Source organism: Canis aureus, chromosome 14 (assembly GCF_053574225.1).
Source record: "Canis aureus isolate CA01 chromosome 14, VMU_Caureus_v.1.0, whole genome shotgun sequence".
In the NCBI taxonomy this organism is placed as follows: domain Eukaryota; kingdom Metazoa; phylum Chordata; class Mammalia; order Carnivora; family Canidae; genus Canis; species Canis aureus.
In genome coordinates, this window is record NC_135624.1 from 40989372 (window position 1) to 41005878 (window position 16507).

Consider the following 16507-nt stretch of genomic DNA (forward strand, 5'->3'; position numbering starts at 1 on the left):
TCCCTTTGCGCGAGCCTTTACCCTTCAGGACACATCCCCGCCCCCCGGTCACGAGTCACCAGGGCCCCCGGAGGCTCGGCAGCAGGGACCCCGCATCAGGCCTGCGTCTGCGGCTTCCCTGGGCTCAGCCTTTCTCCCGCCTTCCCGGCCACGCCTCCTCCGACTCTTCCTTGGCCTCTTCTCTTCCCAACCCCTCAACCCTGGAGTACCCCACACCCCAGGTGGCCCTCTTCTGGGCGATCCCAACCAGCTTCGGATTTTAAAGAGCCCAACTTCAGCCCCTGCCCAGACCGCGCTCGCGACAGGACCGCCCTCCCTCAGCCTCACCGGGGCCGCGCCACCGCCACCAGCGCCCCCGCACGTCTGCAGAGCTGGAGTCCGGGGCGGCCCCAAGAGGCCCCGCTCCCAGGATTCGTGCCCCGCGCAGCTTCTCCCACTGTGCCAGGGCGTCACATTTACTTCGGGTTACGAAGACACAGTGGCCGCTTGGTGACTTTCTGTCGCCAGCCTTCATTCTGCAGGAGGCCGCCCCGTGGCGACCCACACGACGCAGTGAGGCCTCCTCCCAACAGCGGGGTCAGTGAGCAGCAGAAATCCAACCCCGACAGAGCCTTCAGAGGGTGGCAGCACTGGCCAACATCTAGAATGTGCAGGAGCCACGCGGCTGGGCCATTCCTGGCTTCCTGACCCTCGGAAACCAGAGACACTTCTGCGGTTTTAACGTTCTAAGTTTTCGGATACCTCGTTGGGCAGCAGCAAAAACTAACAGGATGTCCATAAAGGAGCCCCCACCCCCCTCTCCCCATTCCACCTTCTTCAGGTCAGGTAACAGCAACTCCACCCCTCCTGGTCCCCAGACCAAAACTGGGCCCTGGCAAAACCTGGGCTCCTCATGCCTTTGCGTCCTGCATCCTGTGCATCCCGAGCCTGACCGCTTTCCAACACCCCCACTGCCCGGTGCTCCCGCTCCTGACGGTCTCCCTGCAGCCCCATCCCCCACCGCGTCTCCAGCACAGCACCCAGAGATCCTGTAACGCCCGGGTCAGACCACTCCTTAACTGCCCGTCCAAGCTAGCTCTCAATCCCTACGATGACCTGAAAGGTCAACATGCTGACCTTTCCCATCCTCGCTCCATTTCTTTCTTTCTTTCTTTTTTTTTTTTTTTTTAAGTAATCTGTATGGCCAATGTGGCGCTTGAACCCACAGCCTGAGATCAAGATCCACCAGCAGTCCCTTCCTCAGGGCCTCTTGCAGATTCTTTTTTTTGAGAGAGAGAAGGAAGAGAGGGTGGGGGGGGCGGAGGGAGAGGGAGCGAGCCCCAGGCCGACTCCCACCCAGCACGGAGCCCGAGGCTGCACGGGGCTCCACCTCACTACCCTGAGGTCGTCACCTGAGCTGGGATCCTGAGCAACAGCCCCTACTGCCTCGCCTACAACCCCTACAACAGCCCCTATAACCCCTCGCCTGAGGCCTCCTCCTTGCCTGCTCCAAATTCAGCTTCGCAAGGAGGCAGAATTTAACCCCACACCTGCCCCCCATCCTGCTCTGCTGGTCTGCACAGCACTTTCAACTCTGGCCCGCCACATGATGGGCCCTGTCGGGTCTGTCGCCGCTGGAAGGGCGGCAGGTGTCTGTGCCTGTGGTGCCCCCCAGGCCTCCGCGCAAAACCAGCGCGTGATACTCATCTGTAGGAGAAACGAGTGAGCGGATGCCCGTGGGCTCTGAACCCGTTTGTAGAAAACACGACGGTGCAAGTGCTTGCGGTCTGTCCCTTAAAGGCCACTCGTGTGGGAGGGAGGACTTCACAGGGGGCGGGCCTGGAAGCCTACGGGCGGGGACCAGGCGCCCATCACTCCAGCAATCTCCGCCTGGGTGGGCTCGCTCTGCCAGCCCCATGGTCTCCACCTCTTCGCACTGCGCCCGCGGGAGCCCCGGAGCTGTGCGTTTTTAGCCCCAAGATCTCTCTAGTTTTGACTGAAACCCTGACGGCAGCCACATACTGACGTCAAAGCGGCTGTTACCCCAAAAGCTTAACCTCAGGGCACCTTTAATGGCACGTGTTCAGTCTCACAGTCGGGCTTTAGGATCCGAGCTCAGGTGCCGGATCCCCGGGCGGCCGCGCGGTTGCGGCACAAACAAAGCCACGTGTTGCGAGCGGCCGCCGCCAGGCCCGACCCCCACCCCGGGCCGCGCCCCCCCCGGCCCGCGACCCCAGAGCCTCCCCGGAGCTCCCGAGGCGGGCTGGCCGCGCGGCCCCCACGGTGCCCCCTCCCCGGGCCCGGCCGCCGTCTCCGCCTCGGGCCCGCCGTCCGGCTCACGGCCGCACCTCTAGCCCCGGGCGGCGGGGGCGGGGGTCGGGGGCCGGCCCGGGCGCCGCACTCACCTCGGCGTCGCGGTTCAGGCGGTACACGTAGAGCTGCGAGGTGCCGGCCACCACGAGGTTGCGCTCGCTGTTGTTGAAGAAGTTGCAGTACATGGAGAACTCGAGGCCGGTGGGCGGGTGCGCCTGCTTGTACACGGCGTACATGGCGCCGGGCCTGCGGGGCGCGCCCACGGTGAGCGGGGCCGCCGCGCAGGCCCCCCCAGCTCCCCCGGCCCCCCGCCCACCTGCCCACCTGCCGTTGGCGCGGCTCGCGGGACCCGGTCGGCGGCGCACTGGCCGGCGGCCCCGGAAGCTGGGCGCCGGGGTTCCGGGCAGTCGCGCCTGCGCAGTGTCGCCGCGCGGAGGGGCGTCGCGCCCCCTGGTGGCGGGGAGGGGCGGCGGCGGCGGGGGCGGGGCTCCCCTCGGGCGGGCCGGTGACTCGGAATCCGAGCGACATCGGCGACGGTGGCTCCGCAGCCACGTGTACGCGGTGTCCGTCCGCCCACCTGCTCGTCAGCCGCGGGCTCCCGGGGACCGTCGGGCGGCGGGCGCGGGCGGCGTGGGGTCCCGGGGCGCGCCGGCCCCTCGGGAAGAGCGAGGAGCTGCAGCAGCACGAGGATCGCCGGCGGAGGCCGCGGGGACACTGGGCCTGGGAGGACACCCACGCGCGGCGGTGCACACAGTCGCGGCGCACGCGTCCCGGGGCCCCCGCGTGCCTGGGAACAGCGGTGCCCGCCGGGCCCTGGCCAGCAGCCGGCACGTCCAACGCCCCACGGATGACCCGGCGTCGCGGGACAGGCGGCCGGGGCGGGGGCGCGGGCGCTCTGCGGGAGCACCGCCCCGGGCAGCAGGGCGACCTGGTCAGGAGGCCCAGGGCGGGGGACGGGGCCGGGGCCAGGAGGCGGCAAGGTCCGCAGGGTGACAGACAGGAGCCCGCCTGGGGGTCCACGTTCTCAGTGGGAGATGAAGGTGGGAGCTGGCTCGTCGGGGAGGGACGGGGACCATCTGGAGGACGCCCCCGGCCGGGGAGGGACGCCCCGGGCTGAGGAGCAGGCGGCAGGCTGGGGGCTGCAGCAGGAGGAGCCCTGGCAACTCTCAGCCCCTCCTGCAGTGCCACCCGCCCCCTCCAAAAGCCAGCGCTGGCCCCATACTGGAAGCAGGAGACCCTGCAGTCCAGGCCACGCTCCTGATGCTCCCCTGGGCAGCACTGTGCTGGGAGCTGGTGGCTTTCCAACCTCCCTGGTGCCAGGAGGGCTGCGCTAATTCCCACAGCACCCTCCTGGGGGTTTGTCCAGCTTCTTGGAGAACCAAGGGTCTTGGATACGCGGGAGCATCTGCGTACCTGTTGGGCCAGGGCGCTCTTACATTCGGCCCCTCCTGCCCAGTTTGCCCCGGGTGGGTGGCGAGCAGCACCCACCTCTCTCCAGCACAAGTGGACGCGTAGAGCGTAACAGGACACTGACTTCCATCCACTCTCCTGCTTTTGTGTCTGTGTGTTGGGTAAATGACAGGCTGAATCTGATATCCCCTGGACCCCTTTCTCTTTTGATCTTTCCTTCTACCTACCTCCTTTCTGCTATCCGGACAGTGCATTTAATGGCTGGAGCTCTGGCAGCCATTTTGGACCATAAGAGGTGTTCTAGATTGAATTGTGTCCTCCCAGGGACACCTGGGTGACTCAGTGGTTGACCATCTGCCTTCGGCTCAGGTCATGATCCCAGGGTTCTGGGATCGAGTCCCGCATCCAGATCCCCGCAGGGAGCCTGCTTCTCCCTCTGCCTGTGTCTCTGCCTCTCTCTCTCTCTGTCTCTCCTGAAAAATAAATAAAATCTTAAAAAAAAAAAATGGGTCCCCCCAAAAGATATGGAAACCTACCAACAGTACCTCAGAATGTGACTTTTATTTGGAAATAGTGTCATTACAGATAGAATTAGTTAAGACAAGGATACACTGGAGTAGGGTGAGCTGGTAATCCCATAGGAGAAGAGAAGAGACACACGAGGAGAGGTCATAAAACAGAGGACACTGGACTCATCCTGCCCCAGACACGGAACACTTGGGCCCACCAGAAACCAGTAAAGTCTCATGTGACAAATTCTTCCTATGGAGCCAAGAAGGAACACAGCTTACCGACACCTTGATTTTAGACTTCTGCCTTCAGAATGGTGAGAAAATGTCGTTTTTAAGGCTCACAGTTTGTGGTGGGCTGTGCTACAGCCTGGGGGGCTACAAGGGGACTTGGAGGATGAACAGTTCTGGCACAGACCTCAGAGCAGAAGAGGCCCAGGCCCCGCGGACCATGGGCCACACACTCTAGCCTGACCAGCTCTAGGCCTCTATCTTTTTTTTAAAGATTTTATTTACTCATTTGACAGAGAGAGTGGGCACCAGCAGAAGACCAGCAAAGGCACTGGGAGAGGGAGAAGCAGGATCTCCATGGACCGGGGAGCCTGACCTCCACCTGAGACTCGATCTCAGGACCCTGGGATCGTGACTGAGCCCAAGGCAGACGCTTCACAGACGGAGCCACCCAGGGGCCTCTCGACCTCTTTCTAGGCGAGCATAGCGGGTTGTTTTGGTCTTTTTGCTATGAGTCAACAAGTTTGATTCCTGATTGGAGACCAGGCCTCACCTGCTACCTGCAGACCCCCGCCAATTTCTCTGACCCCACTGCACCTTGCAGAGGGGGACTGGGGCGGGCTGCCAGCAGGTTCCTGGTCAGAGCCCCACCTGTCTGCCTCTCCTGGTGGGAGACACTTCCCTAACAGCACGTAGAGCAGCTGGGCTCCAAGGACAAGAATGTCTTTATTGAAGCAGGAGGCGGAGGCGGGGCGGGTGCACCCAGGGGCAGGCCCCGCACTGGCAGGTCGGGGCAAGGGGCTGAGATAGGCCAGGGTCAGCAGGCAGCATCAAGGGCCGGAGAGTGGGGCGGGGGCCATCAGAGGGTGATGTTGTCCTCATACAGCGACAGCAGCAGCAGGACGGTCCAGCCGCCCAGCAGGCCCATGTTGTGCAGCAGGAAGAGGAGCCAGGGCCGCCGGTCCCGCACGTGCAGCATGGCCGGGAGCTGAGGGAGAGGGAGAGGGAGGCTGTGGTCAGGGGCCAGCTCCGGGCCCCGGCTCACCCTGCTCAGCTCACCCCTGGGCGGCCGACTCCCGCCCTCCACCCTGACCATGTCGCAGAGCGCCACGTAGAGGAAGAGGCCGGTGGCCACCGCCAGGATCCAGGCCTCGCTGTCCTCGCCGACGTCGACAGCGAGCGCCACGAAGAGGCCGGCGAAGGCAGTCAGCGCCGAGGCCAAGTTCAGCAGCAACGCCCGGCGCACCGACAGCCCCGCGTGCAGCAGGGCCGCGAAGTCCCCTGGGGCGGGAGGGGCGGGGGCGGGGTCAGGCCGGGGCGCCCCGCCCCGCGGCAGCCCCCCCGCTCATGGCCCGGCCCACCGCCCGGGAGGCCCGGCCCCCCGCAGGCCCCGCCCCGCCCCGCCGGGGGCCCAGCGCCGCGGACCTAGCTCGTGTGGCAGCTCGTGGCAGAACACGGCCAGCGACGTGGCCAGCCCGGTCTTCCAGGAGGACGCGAAGGCGGCGCCCACGGCCAGCCCGTCGGCGAAGTTGTGCAGCGCGTCGCCCAGTGTGATCACGTAGGGCAGCAGCCGGAGCTCTGCGGGCGGTGGACGTGGGTGCGCGCCCGCCCGGCCCCCCGCCCGCGCCGGCCCCCCGACCCTTCTGGGGCTTTCCTCGGGACTCACCTGGGCTCAGTCTCCGGGGCTCCGCGCTCAGCAGCTCCGGGCTCTCCTCCGCCACCTGCGGGGTGGTCAGGTGGGCCGGGAGGTGAGGAGGGGCGCATGGGCTGGGTCCCCCGAACAGCATCGGAGGCCCCGGGGCGGTGGCGGGGCAGGTCCGGGGCCCTTGGGGGAGGAGCTCCCTGTGGCATGGGGACGTCGGGGAAGGGCCAGCTCACCAGGTCTGCGCGGGAGCCCTCGTGGGGCTGCTTAGGTGGCCGGAGCTCGCTGGGCGCCAGCTGCAGGGACACCCCATGGCTGTGGCCACCATGGCTGTGGCTGCAGGGCCCATCCTTTGAGTCCTGTGGGGACAGTGGGTCAGGGCCCAGCAGGCCCCCACGCCTCTGTCTCCTCCACCCGCCACATCCAGCCCCCACCTGACCTCTGGGTCCAGGGGCAGCAAGAGATTAAAGAGGTTTTCAAACAGGAAGAAGGTGTAGAGGCCTCCCAGCATGGCCACGAGGCGCCAGGTGGTCTGTGGGCCAAGGCCCTCCCCGCTGTGGGAGTGCAGCCCCAGCACCTGGGGGAGAAGGGGGCTGAGTAAGGGGACCTTCAGGCCTCCCACCACCCCTCCATCCCACCACCCCCACCAGGGCCAGGAAGAGAGAGACTAGAGGGGCAGCTCCAGGAGGATGGGCCTGGAAGGCCTGGGCAGGGGCATTCCTGGCTGGGGAGAGAGAGGAAACTGAGACTGACCTTGGGTGTTAAGTGCAGGATGGCATCGCCTGTGAGCGCGCCCACGGCCATGCTCAGGAAGGTCTGGATGACATAGTGGGAGGCAGTGCGGCAGGTGGCACACGTCAGGAGCAGGAGGCCAAAAATGGCACAGAGGCAGATGAGCAGCGTGGCTAGGGAGCCGTAGAGATACCCTGCGGCAGTGGTGAGCTGAGCTGAGAGCCTCTCAGCCTCCGGCCCCTACCCCTGCCTCCCAGGGGCGGGAGTCCAGGAGCCAGCAGAGCTCACCAGGGATGCAGGTGGTCAGGCCCGCCGCCTCCCCTTTGCCCCGGTGCCTCCCTCTCCTGCCAGCCCTGGTCCAGCTCTCCCCGCCTGTCCCCTAGCCCAGTGGCTGCGCTCTCCCCCCTGTGAGGTCCCACCTCTGTGCCACTAGCACCCGTGGGCACAGCCAGGCAGGCGCTACTGGGGAGGCAGGCACTCACTCTCCGCCTGGCTGAGCTGGTCCTGGGTGGGGTTCCTGGGCTGGGGGTTGCAGGCCCCACTCAGTTGCTGTTGGAGCAGGGCAGGGCTCAGCTGGGCCCAGGACTCTGGGGTCACCCCGGCCTGCTCAGACAGCCCGTACACAGCCATCACTTCGCTGGCACTCAGGCATACCTGGGGGTGGTAGCACTCGATCAGGGACCTGAGCCAACTCGGGACCCCACCTCTCCCCGGGAGTACGATGCAGGGGCTGCTCACTGTGTCCCACAGGCTGGAGCTGCTGTTCAGGGTGGTAAGGGGCACAGGGCCCTGGTAGTTGGCCCTGGTCCTCAGGTGATCGTGGTCACTGTGGTCGGTGTCAGCCACTCTGCCTACCCCCAGGCGCTGCATCAAGGCCTCCAGCTCTGGCCGGGGAGACGGAATGGCAAAGTCGGTGTGGGCTCCGGGCCTGCCTCCCCCATGGTCAGGGAGGCCGGGCACTCAGGGCGCCCCCCACTCTGGCCCAGCCCAGGCCTCACCAGCCAGTGTGATGTTGGGAGTCTCGCCGCCGTGCTGCCGAAACACAAAGTCTACAAAATACTGGGGGGTGGGCAGGGCTCGGAGGCAGGACCCGCTGCTGACATGGTCCAACAGGGCAGCCAGCACCAGGCCAGGGCTGTTGGGAGCTCCTGCCCTGTCTGTCTCCTCCAGCAGGTGAGGCAGGTCTACGCAGGCCTAGGGGAGGAGCCAGGGCTCAGCCTCTGCTGCAGTGTGACCTTCTGGCCTCCAGCCCTGCCATTGCCCCGAGTGTCCCCCGAGTGCCACTGACCCCAAGGTCTGTCCCGACCTGGCCCAGACCAGCCTTCTCAGAGCGCCACCACTGGTCCTGCCAGCTTAAGACCCACACTGGGCCTGACCCCCCACCCCGGGGCCCCAGGAGTCTAAACGGCCCTGTCTGACTCCCCAGGGCCTGCCCTGAGTGGTACTGGACCTCTGTGATCCTCGGTCCAGCCCAGACTCCCCCAGCTACCTCCGGGAGCTCCGAGGGTGTCCCGCCCACTGCAGCCGGGCCCACCCCATGAAGTGCTCCGTCCCGAGGGATCCCCTTAGGCCCTCCCCGCCCACCCTGTCTGGCCACCCTACCCAGGCTCACCTCCGCAGCGGGCCAGCCAGCAGTCTGGGCCTGGATCCTTTGCAGCAGCCTGCTCAGGCCCGGGGCCAGCGCTGTGGGGCCCTCCAGCAGGGCCAAGAGCTGGTCAGCGCGGGCGGCCCAGCGGCCAGCCCGGATATCTGCACACGTGCCCCTGGGGTCGCTGAGGTAGAGGGCGGCGGCGGCACTGAGACGGGCGATGTGTCTGGGCGCTAGGACTTGCCCCTCCGGGAGCCCCAGCGTCTCGGGCCCGCCCAGGGCCAGGGCATCATTCACAGACAGGCACTGTGGGCAGAGACGGGTGGGCGGCAGCTGCCCGCTTCCCTGGGGGTTCCACGCCCCCCCGCCCTCCCCCTCTCATGCACCCCTGCATCATTGCTCTTTCACACCCTCCCGTCGCCACCCCTCTCAATTACACGAGTGCACACGCGCACACAGAGGACTCAGGGCAGGGGTCCCCCCACCCTAGGTGGCTCCTTGCTGGAGCCACCGCCAATCTGATGTCCCGGGGCTCCCGGAGCTGTGTGCGCCCCGCACGGTGCCCAACCCTGGAGCAGCGGGGGGCGCGGGCCGCAGGGAAGGCCTGGGTGCTTGGCCACCCAGCCTCACCTTGACCCGCCCCCTGGAGTTTGCCCAGGGCCCTTTGCTTCCAGCCTGGGGAGGAGCGGCGGCCGCTGGGGGACCCGTCGGGTGGGGCCGTTACCTTTCCACACGGCCCGTCGGCGCAGTGCACACGGTCCGCCAGCGTATTTAACAGACTGCCCAGTGCCCCGCGGTCCAGAGCACCGTGGCCCGAGGACAGCGCGGCCAGCAGGCGGGCCGGCGGGGCCCCCACGGCGAGCAGCGGCAGGGTCAGCAGCAGCGCCAGCGCCCGCGGGCCCTGGGCCGTCATGCTGAGCTCCTGTGCTGCTGCTGCGGGTGCGGGGCAGTGCGCGGTGCTCCTGGGCTGGGGCTGGGCTCTGACCCGCCCGGCGGCACCTGTCCCAGGTATTTGCGCGGGGCCCTGTGATTGGCTGCCGCCAAGCCGCGGGTTAACCATTCCAGCAGCAGGTCCTCCCCCGGCCGCGGGCGGCTGCGCTCCGGCCTGCGGCCACCACCGTCCTCGGGGCTGCCCCGCGCGGGCGCCTGGCAGAGGGGCACCGATGGCACCCGACCCCTCGGGCCCACCCGGGACATGCGGCCTGCGGCCCGGGGCACACCCCGGCCTGGCCCGGCTCCCCCGCTGGGCAGCTCGCGCCCGCCGCCCCCGGCCGGCCTCAGGTCCCTTGGGCTGTGACGCCCAGAGCGGGGGGCGGATTCCGAGGGGACCCTAAGGTGCTGGCTGAGTGCTGCCCCCTCCCAAGTCCAGAGGGCCTCGGGCCTTCTGTTTGTTGCCCCCGGGCAGGATCTTGGGCGGTGGCTCAGGCTGGGGCACCAGCCCCCCCCACCCCTGCCGGCTCCCTCTTGGCCTTTGGACCCCGGGACTCATCTTTGCCTGGTTGGCAGTGCAGGGGGAGGGGCCTGCCCGGGGAGCCCGCGGGCACCCCTGCCCGGGCTTAGGGCACTGTCGCCTCCTGCAGCGCATGTGGGTGTCCCCCCCTCCCCCAGTTCAGCCAAGCACTGACCCTGAGCCCGGTGGGGTGTGGTCGGGACCGAGGCGGTAGCTGGGAGCCCGGGTACTCTGTCCCCAGTCCTGGGGTGCCCAGGGCTGCGGCCCCGGCCCGAGGTCACGCCACCACCACGCAGCTGGGCGGCACTGCAGGGTGACCGCCCCGGGTCCTGGGGGCAGCTGGGCCAGAGGAGGGCATGGGAACAGCCGCGGGGTCTAGATGAATCTTGGGCCCGAGCCAACAAGCAGGGAAGCTGGAGAGGCCCAAACTGCCGTCTTGCTGACCCGCGGCACCGGCCACTGGGGCTAGAGCAGGAGGCAGAGACCTGGCTGCCGCCTCGGGCCACCCCTGCTCAGCCCGCTAGCCTCAGGGCCAGGGTCTAGGACCCGCCGTCCAGCCGCCCTCCCCGGTCCCAGGCAGGCGGCCTGCAGCCCCTCGGCCTGAGTGAGCTCTGGGCCGGCCACTTCCCTCCACCTGCCGACAGTCCCACCGCGGCCGGAGCGGCCTGCAGCTCCTAGCTCACTGTCCCCACCCGTGTCCCCAGCCCCCCACATCACCTGCCATCCCGCCAGCCCACCTGCTCCCACAGCAGCGCTCACAACCTCCGGGACACGCGCCCCCCCAAGGATGAACAAAATGTGCCCTGTGCGTACGATGGGACATTCGTCCTTAACAAGGACACCTTGCTGGCGCAGGAGATAGAGCCAGCTCCCATCACAAGGTCTTTTTTTTTTTTAAGATTTTATTTATTCACGAGAGACGCAGAGACTGAGGCAGACGGAGAAGCAGGCCCCATGCAGGGAGCCCGACGTGGACTTGATCCCGGGACCCGGGGTCACGCCCCGGGCTGAAGGCGGCGCTCACCCACTGAGCCACCTGGGCTGCCCATCGTACTTACTTTAAAAAAAAAAAGAAAAAAAAAAGGACGTTTTGACAGATGCGAGAAATAAACGCACCACGAGAAGACCAATCGAGTGTGATTCCACCACTGGCGGGAGGCACGGTCACGGTCACACCCCAGGTCACACCCCGGGTCACACCCCAGGTGCAGAGAGGGTGGTGGCTGGTGGGGCCAGGGCTCACTCGGGCCGTGCCTCTGCGGGGGCCACGGAACTGCGGGAGCTGGACGCGGGCGGCGGTGGCGGGGGGTTGATCTCAGGGTTGTAGGTTCAAGCTCCACGTCGGGTGTAGAGATTAGTTAGCAATAAAATCCTCAAAATGTTTAAAATGGCAAATTTTGGTTTTTATTAAAAAAAAAAAAAAAAGACCAGAACAGCCGTCCTGTCGGTTCAGCAGCCGCTGGCAGCAGGATCTGGGGCTCTGGGCCCTCCTGGCCCCTCGGGGCTCCCCTGAAGCCTCCCCTCCCCGGGCCGACTGGGCTCCTCCGAGTCCGCCCTGACACTGCGGCCCCTCCGTGTCCTGGGGCCTCTGAGCTTCCCAGGCCTCAGCCGCCCCCCTCGGCTCCTCGGCTGGTCTTCCCACCCCAGCCTCCAAATGTGGTGGAGCCTCGGGCCTCTGGGGAGAACCTCTGGGACCCAGGGCGGCAGCTTTGCCCGGGAGATGCCAAGCCTTCATCTTCCCCCCTACGACTCCGCGTGATGTGCCGCTGCCCACCCGAGCCCACGCGGACTCGCTCTGTCCCGGCAGCTTCCATGCACAGGACCTGCTCTGCCCACCGGGCTGTTCTGGGATATCCACTGCCCAGTGCACTCGGCCAGGGGGCACAGTGGGTGCCACACGCGACACAGCCTGCACCCAGACCCCCAGGGCCCCCTCGGCCCCTGCTGCTGATCCTGCTAAAGTGGATACAACGGATCATGGAACCCGGAGCCTCGCTCCAGCAGCTGGCAGCATGCACCCACGTGGATGGGGACGGAATGGGACGCTGCAGGCTGGGGTCGCTTGCAGAGCCCATAGCCCGGGGCCCCATAGCAGGTGACACTAGGAAAGGAGCCAGCTCTGGCCTCTGAACCCGCGTCCTCACCTGCAGACCCTGGCAGGACTGGCCCACCCAGCAGCCCGGCCTCAACCCTGAGGCAGACTGTTGGTGCCTTGCTGAGCCACTAAGAGGGCGGGCGTGACCCCGCGGCAGGGAGGGGGAGGTGGCTCGGCCAGCTAGCGGCCAGACACGGGGGTAGGGGCTCAGATCCCAGCTTCACCTGGCCCAGGGGGAGGCTGGCTCCCTCCCAGGTGCCCAGGCACTGCCCACCAGGGACGCGGGGGCCCTAACTCCTGCTCAGACCTGCCCCTGCGGAACCCGCGGGCTCCGGGAGGCTGAGGGAAGACAGAGCAGCAGGCCTGGCGGGGGGGGGGGTGTGGGGGGGTGGGGGGGGGTGGGACGCAGCCACAGTGGTAAGGAGGTCAGACAGCACCTTTATTTCGAGGAGGGCGAGGGCGGGGGCTCCAGGGCTGACACACCCGCAGGAGTCACAGGCAGAGCCGGTGGCCCTCCCTGCCCCCGGGGCCCGGGGCCCAGCGCACAGCCTCAGGCGTGCAGGAAGCGATTGAAAGCGTTGTAGGCCGACTCCAGGTCAAAGAGCATCTGGCGCACCTGCGAGTCGTCGAGCTCGTCAGAGGCTGACATGCCGCTCAGGGTCTGCAGCCTGTGGAGCACAGCGCTGAGGGTGAGCGGGAGCAGGCTGCCGGCCTGGGGGCGCCCAGAGGCTCGGCGCAGCCGCACTCACCACTGGCTGACCGTCTGGCGACCCTCGAAGTCAGGAGGCAGGTGGCTCATGCGGTGCATGGTCTCCATCAGCTCCCGCAGGTCAGGCTGGATCTGCGCACAGGACACGGGGCTTCCTCCTCCCTCCTCTGGGAGCCCGCCCCTCCACCTCTCCCCTGCCCCGCCCCGCTGCCCCTGCACTCCTGCCCCCAGAACTACACCTCATCCATGGCACGGATCTCCAGGCGCAGTTTGTCCATCACCGTGATGAAGAGCTGGGGACGAGTGCGCACGTGAGGGACCGCAGACCCAGCCCAGGGGCCGAGAGTGGGGCCCCCCAGCCTGCTTCCCCTGTCCGACCGGCCCGGTCAGCCCCCACCCAGCCCCTCCGGCCTCGAGAACCCACAGTCTCCCCCCTCAGCCCGTCCCCTCGGCTGCCGGGTCACCTAGGTCCCTGCTGCGTCCCTGTCCCCACAGCCCCTGGCTCTCCACGCGCCCCTCGCCCACGTGTGCCTCCAGGGCCCTGGTGCACGGGGGCCTCCGGCCAGGTCCTTCCTGGACGCTGCCCACCCTCTGGCCACGCGTGAGCCCTCCCCGGAGGCTGCGGGCGCACCGAGACCACATCGGCGATGCAGCGGTTGAGGTTGCCCTTGTCGTCCTTGATGGTGATGGGCCGATCCTCCTTGATCCTCTCCATGGCCAGTGGGCAATCCAGCTGCAGGGGGGTGGGGGGGGTGGGAGCGTGGGTGCACAGCCCCCCCCCCCCCCCACTGGCCCGCAACAGCGCCGCCCGCACCACCTCCAACTCACTCACACGAAACTTGCGGCAGAACTCGTCGATGGAGCTGATCTCCGCGCCTTGGACCTGCCGGAAGGCGGCCTTGTACTGGACCAGGAGCCGGGAGCAGGCCGCGGTGTACCTGTGGACACGGCCAGGCTGCGGCCCTGCTCTCCCGGGCCCCCCAGGCCCCCCAGACGCTCGGCAGCCCCTGGCAGGCTGGGAGGAGAGCAAGCAGCAGGGAGGGGTGGCCAACACGTGGCCCCACAGGGGATGGAGATGGGAACACGGACGCGCCCTCCCACTGCTCCGGGATGCAGCAGCCACGCCTCCCCACCCACAGCTCGCGGGCTCACCGGGCAGGCCTGTCCCGTGTGCCTCCTAAGGGCCAGGCCGGGCCAGCAGCACGTCCTGTGCTCCCCTCCCTGACCCTTCTGCCAATGGGGACCCGTGTGCCCAGGGAGCAGGCTCGGGACAGAAGCCAGGGCCCAGGGGTGGGCATGCCTCCCGCCTGAGGCCCTGCAGCAGCACCAGGAGGACGTCCTGGCCGAGACAGTGCCCAGGCCGCCCGCCCTCCGGAGCACCCTCCTCGTGCGGGGACGAGGGGCTCACTCGTTGGGGGTGACGCAGTCCTTGATGTAGGCCTTCTCCAGAGCCTGCATCGTCTTCACAACGGCAAACAGCTCCGCCATGTTGTCGTACCTGAGGGCAGTGCGACCATCGGGCCACGGCTGCCAAGGCCCCCAAGGCCCAGGGCGCCCGCGGTCCTGGGCGAGGCTATTTGGCCTGCGGGGCACAGGCTCCTCGGGAACGGTTCCCCAGCCTGACCCCATGCCCTCCTGACCTCAGTCAGCCGAGGGGTTCAGAGGTTGGGGGAAGCTCCTTGGGGGGCTGCTGGGCACCGCGCGTGTCGGGGCGGGCGGTCTGGGGCTGAACTCACTTCTCCCGCTCCCGGGCGTTCTTGTACAGCTTCACCTCCTGTTGGAGAGAGGGGCCAGAGTGTCAGGTGGCAGGGCCAGGGAGGCCGCAGGGTCTGGGTGAGGCTCACAGCTGTCGGCTACTGGCCACTGCGGCCAGGTGGGCATTGGCCACTCACCTCATACAGCTCCGGCTTGTTTCCAGGGGCTGCAACAGAGCAGAGAGCTAGCAGGCTGCCACACTGGTGGCCCCAGGGGGGCTGGTCCACTGTCCCTGGCCCCAAGGCCTGACCCTGTGAACTGTCCCCATGAGCCCAGGGGTATCTGGAGGATGAGGTTCTAATTTCAGCTCCGCACCAGTCTGTAGGCAGGGGGGCCTGAGCAGAAGACGCCTCAGGCCAGTAGGCCACAGCCCAGGCCTGGGCCCCCCATTCCACCGCCACTCCTAGTGACCTCCCTCTACAGAATGACCACACCTACTTACAGTGCAATGACAGCGTATAAGTGACATTTGTCACACATCTTGTGCCCTCTCCCCTGGCTGGACTTGAGAATGCCCGGGATCCCTGAGGTTCCAGCCACACTAAAGCTGTCATCTCTGTGCCCAACTGGCCCCACCTGGAGGTCCTCTCTGGGCCGTCTGATGATGAACAGCCCACAGACACAGACCTCCCCACAACCCCTGGCTTCTGCCGCAGGGGCTGAAGGCCTGGGCCCTCTGGGTCCCTGGGACCACCTTGGGCCACACTTACCTCCCATGCCTGGAGTGGGCGGGATCCCGTGAAACATCCTGCAGGCTCAGATGGCCACAGCAAAGATCTGGGGAGCAGAGCCAGCGCCAACTCAGAGGTGACCCCCAACACTCCTGGGGCTCACGAATTGTTTCTCTGACCTCAGCAGAGTCAGATGAAAAATACCCGAGATAGAAAAACTTTAGAATTCCATGAACAACTATTTTGTTCCATTTCCTGCTCCATTTTTAATAAAAGATTTTATTTATTTATTCACGAGAGACACAGAGAGCGGCAGACACAGGCAGAGGGAGATGCAGGCTCCACGCAGGGAGCCCGATGCAGGACTTGATCCCAGAACCCCAGGGTCACAACCTGAGCTAAGGGTGGCACTAAACCGCTGAGCCCCCCGGGGCTGCCCTCCTGCTCTAGTCTTAACACGAGCTGCACCCCGACCTTGGACAGGCCTCATAGTACAAATGACGTAGGTCCTCATGGTAAAGGCCAAGGGGTTAATGAGTTCCTTGCAGTCTCCAGGCACAGGTGATAACATCTGGGGAGTGGCTGGGTGAGGCTGTCCTTGCATATTCCAGACCAGGACTGGACGTTCTGACGCCAGGACCCCTGGCCCTGCCCCGTTCCAGAGAATAACTGATTTACTGAGGACACCTGGACACGGCCCTTCGCTCTGGTTCTTGGGTGCCCGAGCCACGGGCGGGCTCAGTCTTCCTCCCTGAGTCTCCCAGACGCTCTGTCTGGATCTGCTCTCTCCGTAGCCTCCGCTCACTTCCTGCTGCGTGAGGTTCCTGGTCTGCAGGAAGCCAAGGACCTGGGGATCCCCTGGGCGCTGGACCCGGCCGCCCGCGGCACAGTGGCGCGCACAGGGTGCTGGGTGCTGCGGTGGGGCCGCCCGCTCTGCCCTCGGGCCGGCAGGAGGCCGGGGAGCTGGGCCGCAGCTCGGGCGAGCGGTGGCGGCAGGGTGCGGGGCTCCCGGGAGCCAGGGAGCCGGCGGGGGCGGCCCCCGGGCGGGGGGGAGGCGGCCCAGCTCCCGCCACCGACCCCACAGGCAGCGCCCGCGTCCCACCGGCCGCAGGAGCAGGAGCAGGAGCAGAAGCAGGAACAGGAGCGCCAGGCTCGCGGCCGCGGGGCGGGGCCGTCCCTCCGACCAGGCGTGCGGGCGCCCGCGGGCTACCCCGGCACCACCTTCCCCCCCCCGGCCCGGCCGCGCCCCACCTCCCTCCTCTCGCCGCCCCCGCCCGGTACCTGGCTGCCTCGGCGGGTCGGGGCGGGTCGGGGCGACGGCGCCCGGGTGCGGACGCGGATCGGCCGCTCGGCGCTCTCCTTCCTTCTGCGCCTGCGCACGCACCCCCCCCCCCCGCGTCGGAGCCCCGACCGACCGACTACC

The 16507-nt window shown here is 67.1% G+C and overlaps 3 protein-coding genes and 1 long non-coding RNA gene across 7 annotated transcripts in view; 1 reads left to right on the plus strand and 3 right to left on the minus strand.

The window, feature by feature from the left end:
* Positions 1-2696, minus strand: part of CPSF1 (cleavage and polyadenylation specific factor 1) — a 13136-nt gene extending 10440 nt beyond the window's left edge. For both annotated transcript variants that reach the window (XM_077847696.1, XM_077847695.1), the window contains exons 1-2: positions 2617-2696; positions 2385-2538 (exon numbers count right to left, since the gene is read on the minus strand). In XM_077847696.1, coding sequence (XP_077703822.1) covers positions 2385-2528 — 144 coding nt within the window. In that variant the 5' untranslated portion in view covers positions 2529-2538; positions 2617-2696. The remainder of the gene's footprint in view (positions 1-2384; positions 2539-2616) is intronic.
* A 2453-nt stretch (positions 2697-5149) lies between these two features.
* Positions 5150-9357, minus strand: SLC39A4 (solute carrier family 39 member 4). The gene is made up of 12 exons (XM_077847702.1): positions 9129-9357; positions 8429-8710; positions 7815-8010; positions 7555-7700; positions 7299-7470; positions 6838-7010; positions 6524-6661; positions 6321-6443; positions 6109-6163; positions 5868-6020; positions 5536-5723; positions 5150-5430 (listed from the first exon to the last, which is right to left on the minus strand). Exons 1-12 carry the CDS (start codon positions 9315-9317, stop codon positions 5302-5304), a joined length of 1944 nt encoding a protein of 647 aa, XP_077703828.1. The 5' UTR covers positions 9318-9357; the 3' UTR covers positions 5150-5301.
* LOC144283508 (uncharacterized) lies at positions 5799-11242 on the plus strand. The gene is made up of 2 exons (XR_013352080.1): positions 5799-9412; positions 10754-11242. It is a non-coding gene; the product is annotated as an uncharacterized LOC144283508 (long non-coding RNA).
* Positions 11243-12375: 1133 nt separating this feature from the next.
* VPS28 (VPS28 subunit of ESCRT-I) lies at positions 12376-16503 on the minus strand. 3 transcript variants are annotated; one of them, XM_077847707.1, is made up of 10 exons: positions 16366-16503; positions 15124-15190; positions 14551-14579; positions 14395-14432; positions 14067-14156; positions 13491-13596; positions 13290-13391; positions 12898-12951; positions 12699-12790; positions 12376-12617 (listed from the first exon to the last, which is right to left on the minus strand). In XM_077847707.1, the coding sequence occupies exons 2-10, from the start codon at positions 15158-15160 to the stop codon at positions 12500-12502; spliced, it is 666 nt and encodes a 221-aa protein (XP_077703833.1). In that variant the 5' UTR covers positions 15161-15190; positions 16366-16503; the 3' UTR covers positions 12376-12499. The 3 variants fall into 3 exon arrangements, with proteins under 3 accessions (XP_077703833.1, XP_077703834.1, XP_077703835.1); XM_077847708.1 differs by lacking the exon at positions 14067-14156; XM_077847709.1 differs by lacking the exons at positions 14551-14579; positions 15124-15190; positions 16366-16503 and having other exon boundaries at positions 14299-14407.
* Positions 16504-16507: the final 4 nt, after the last annotated feature.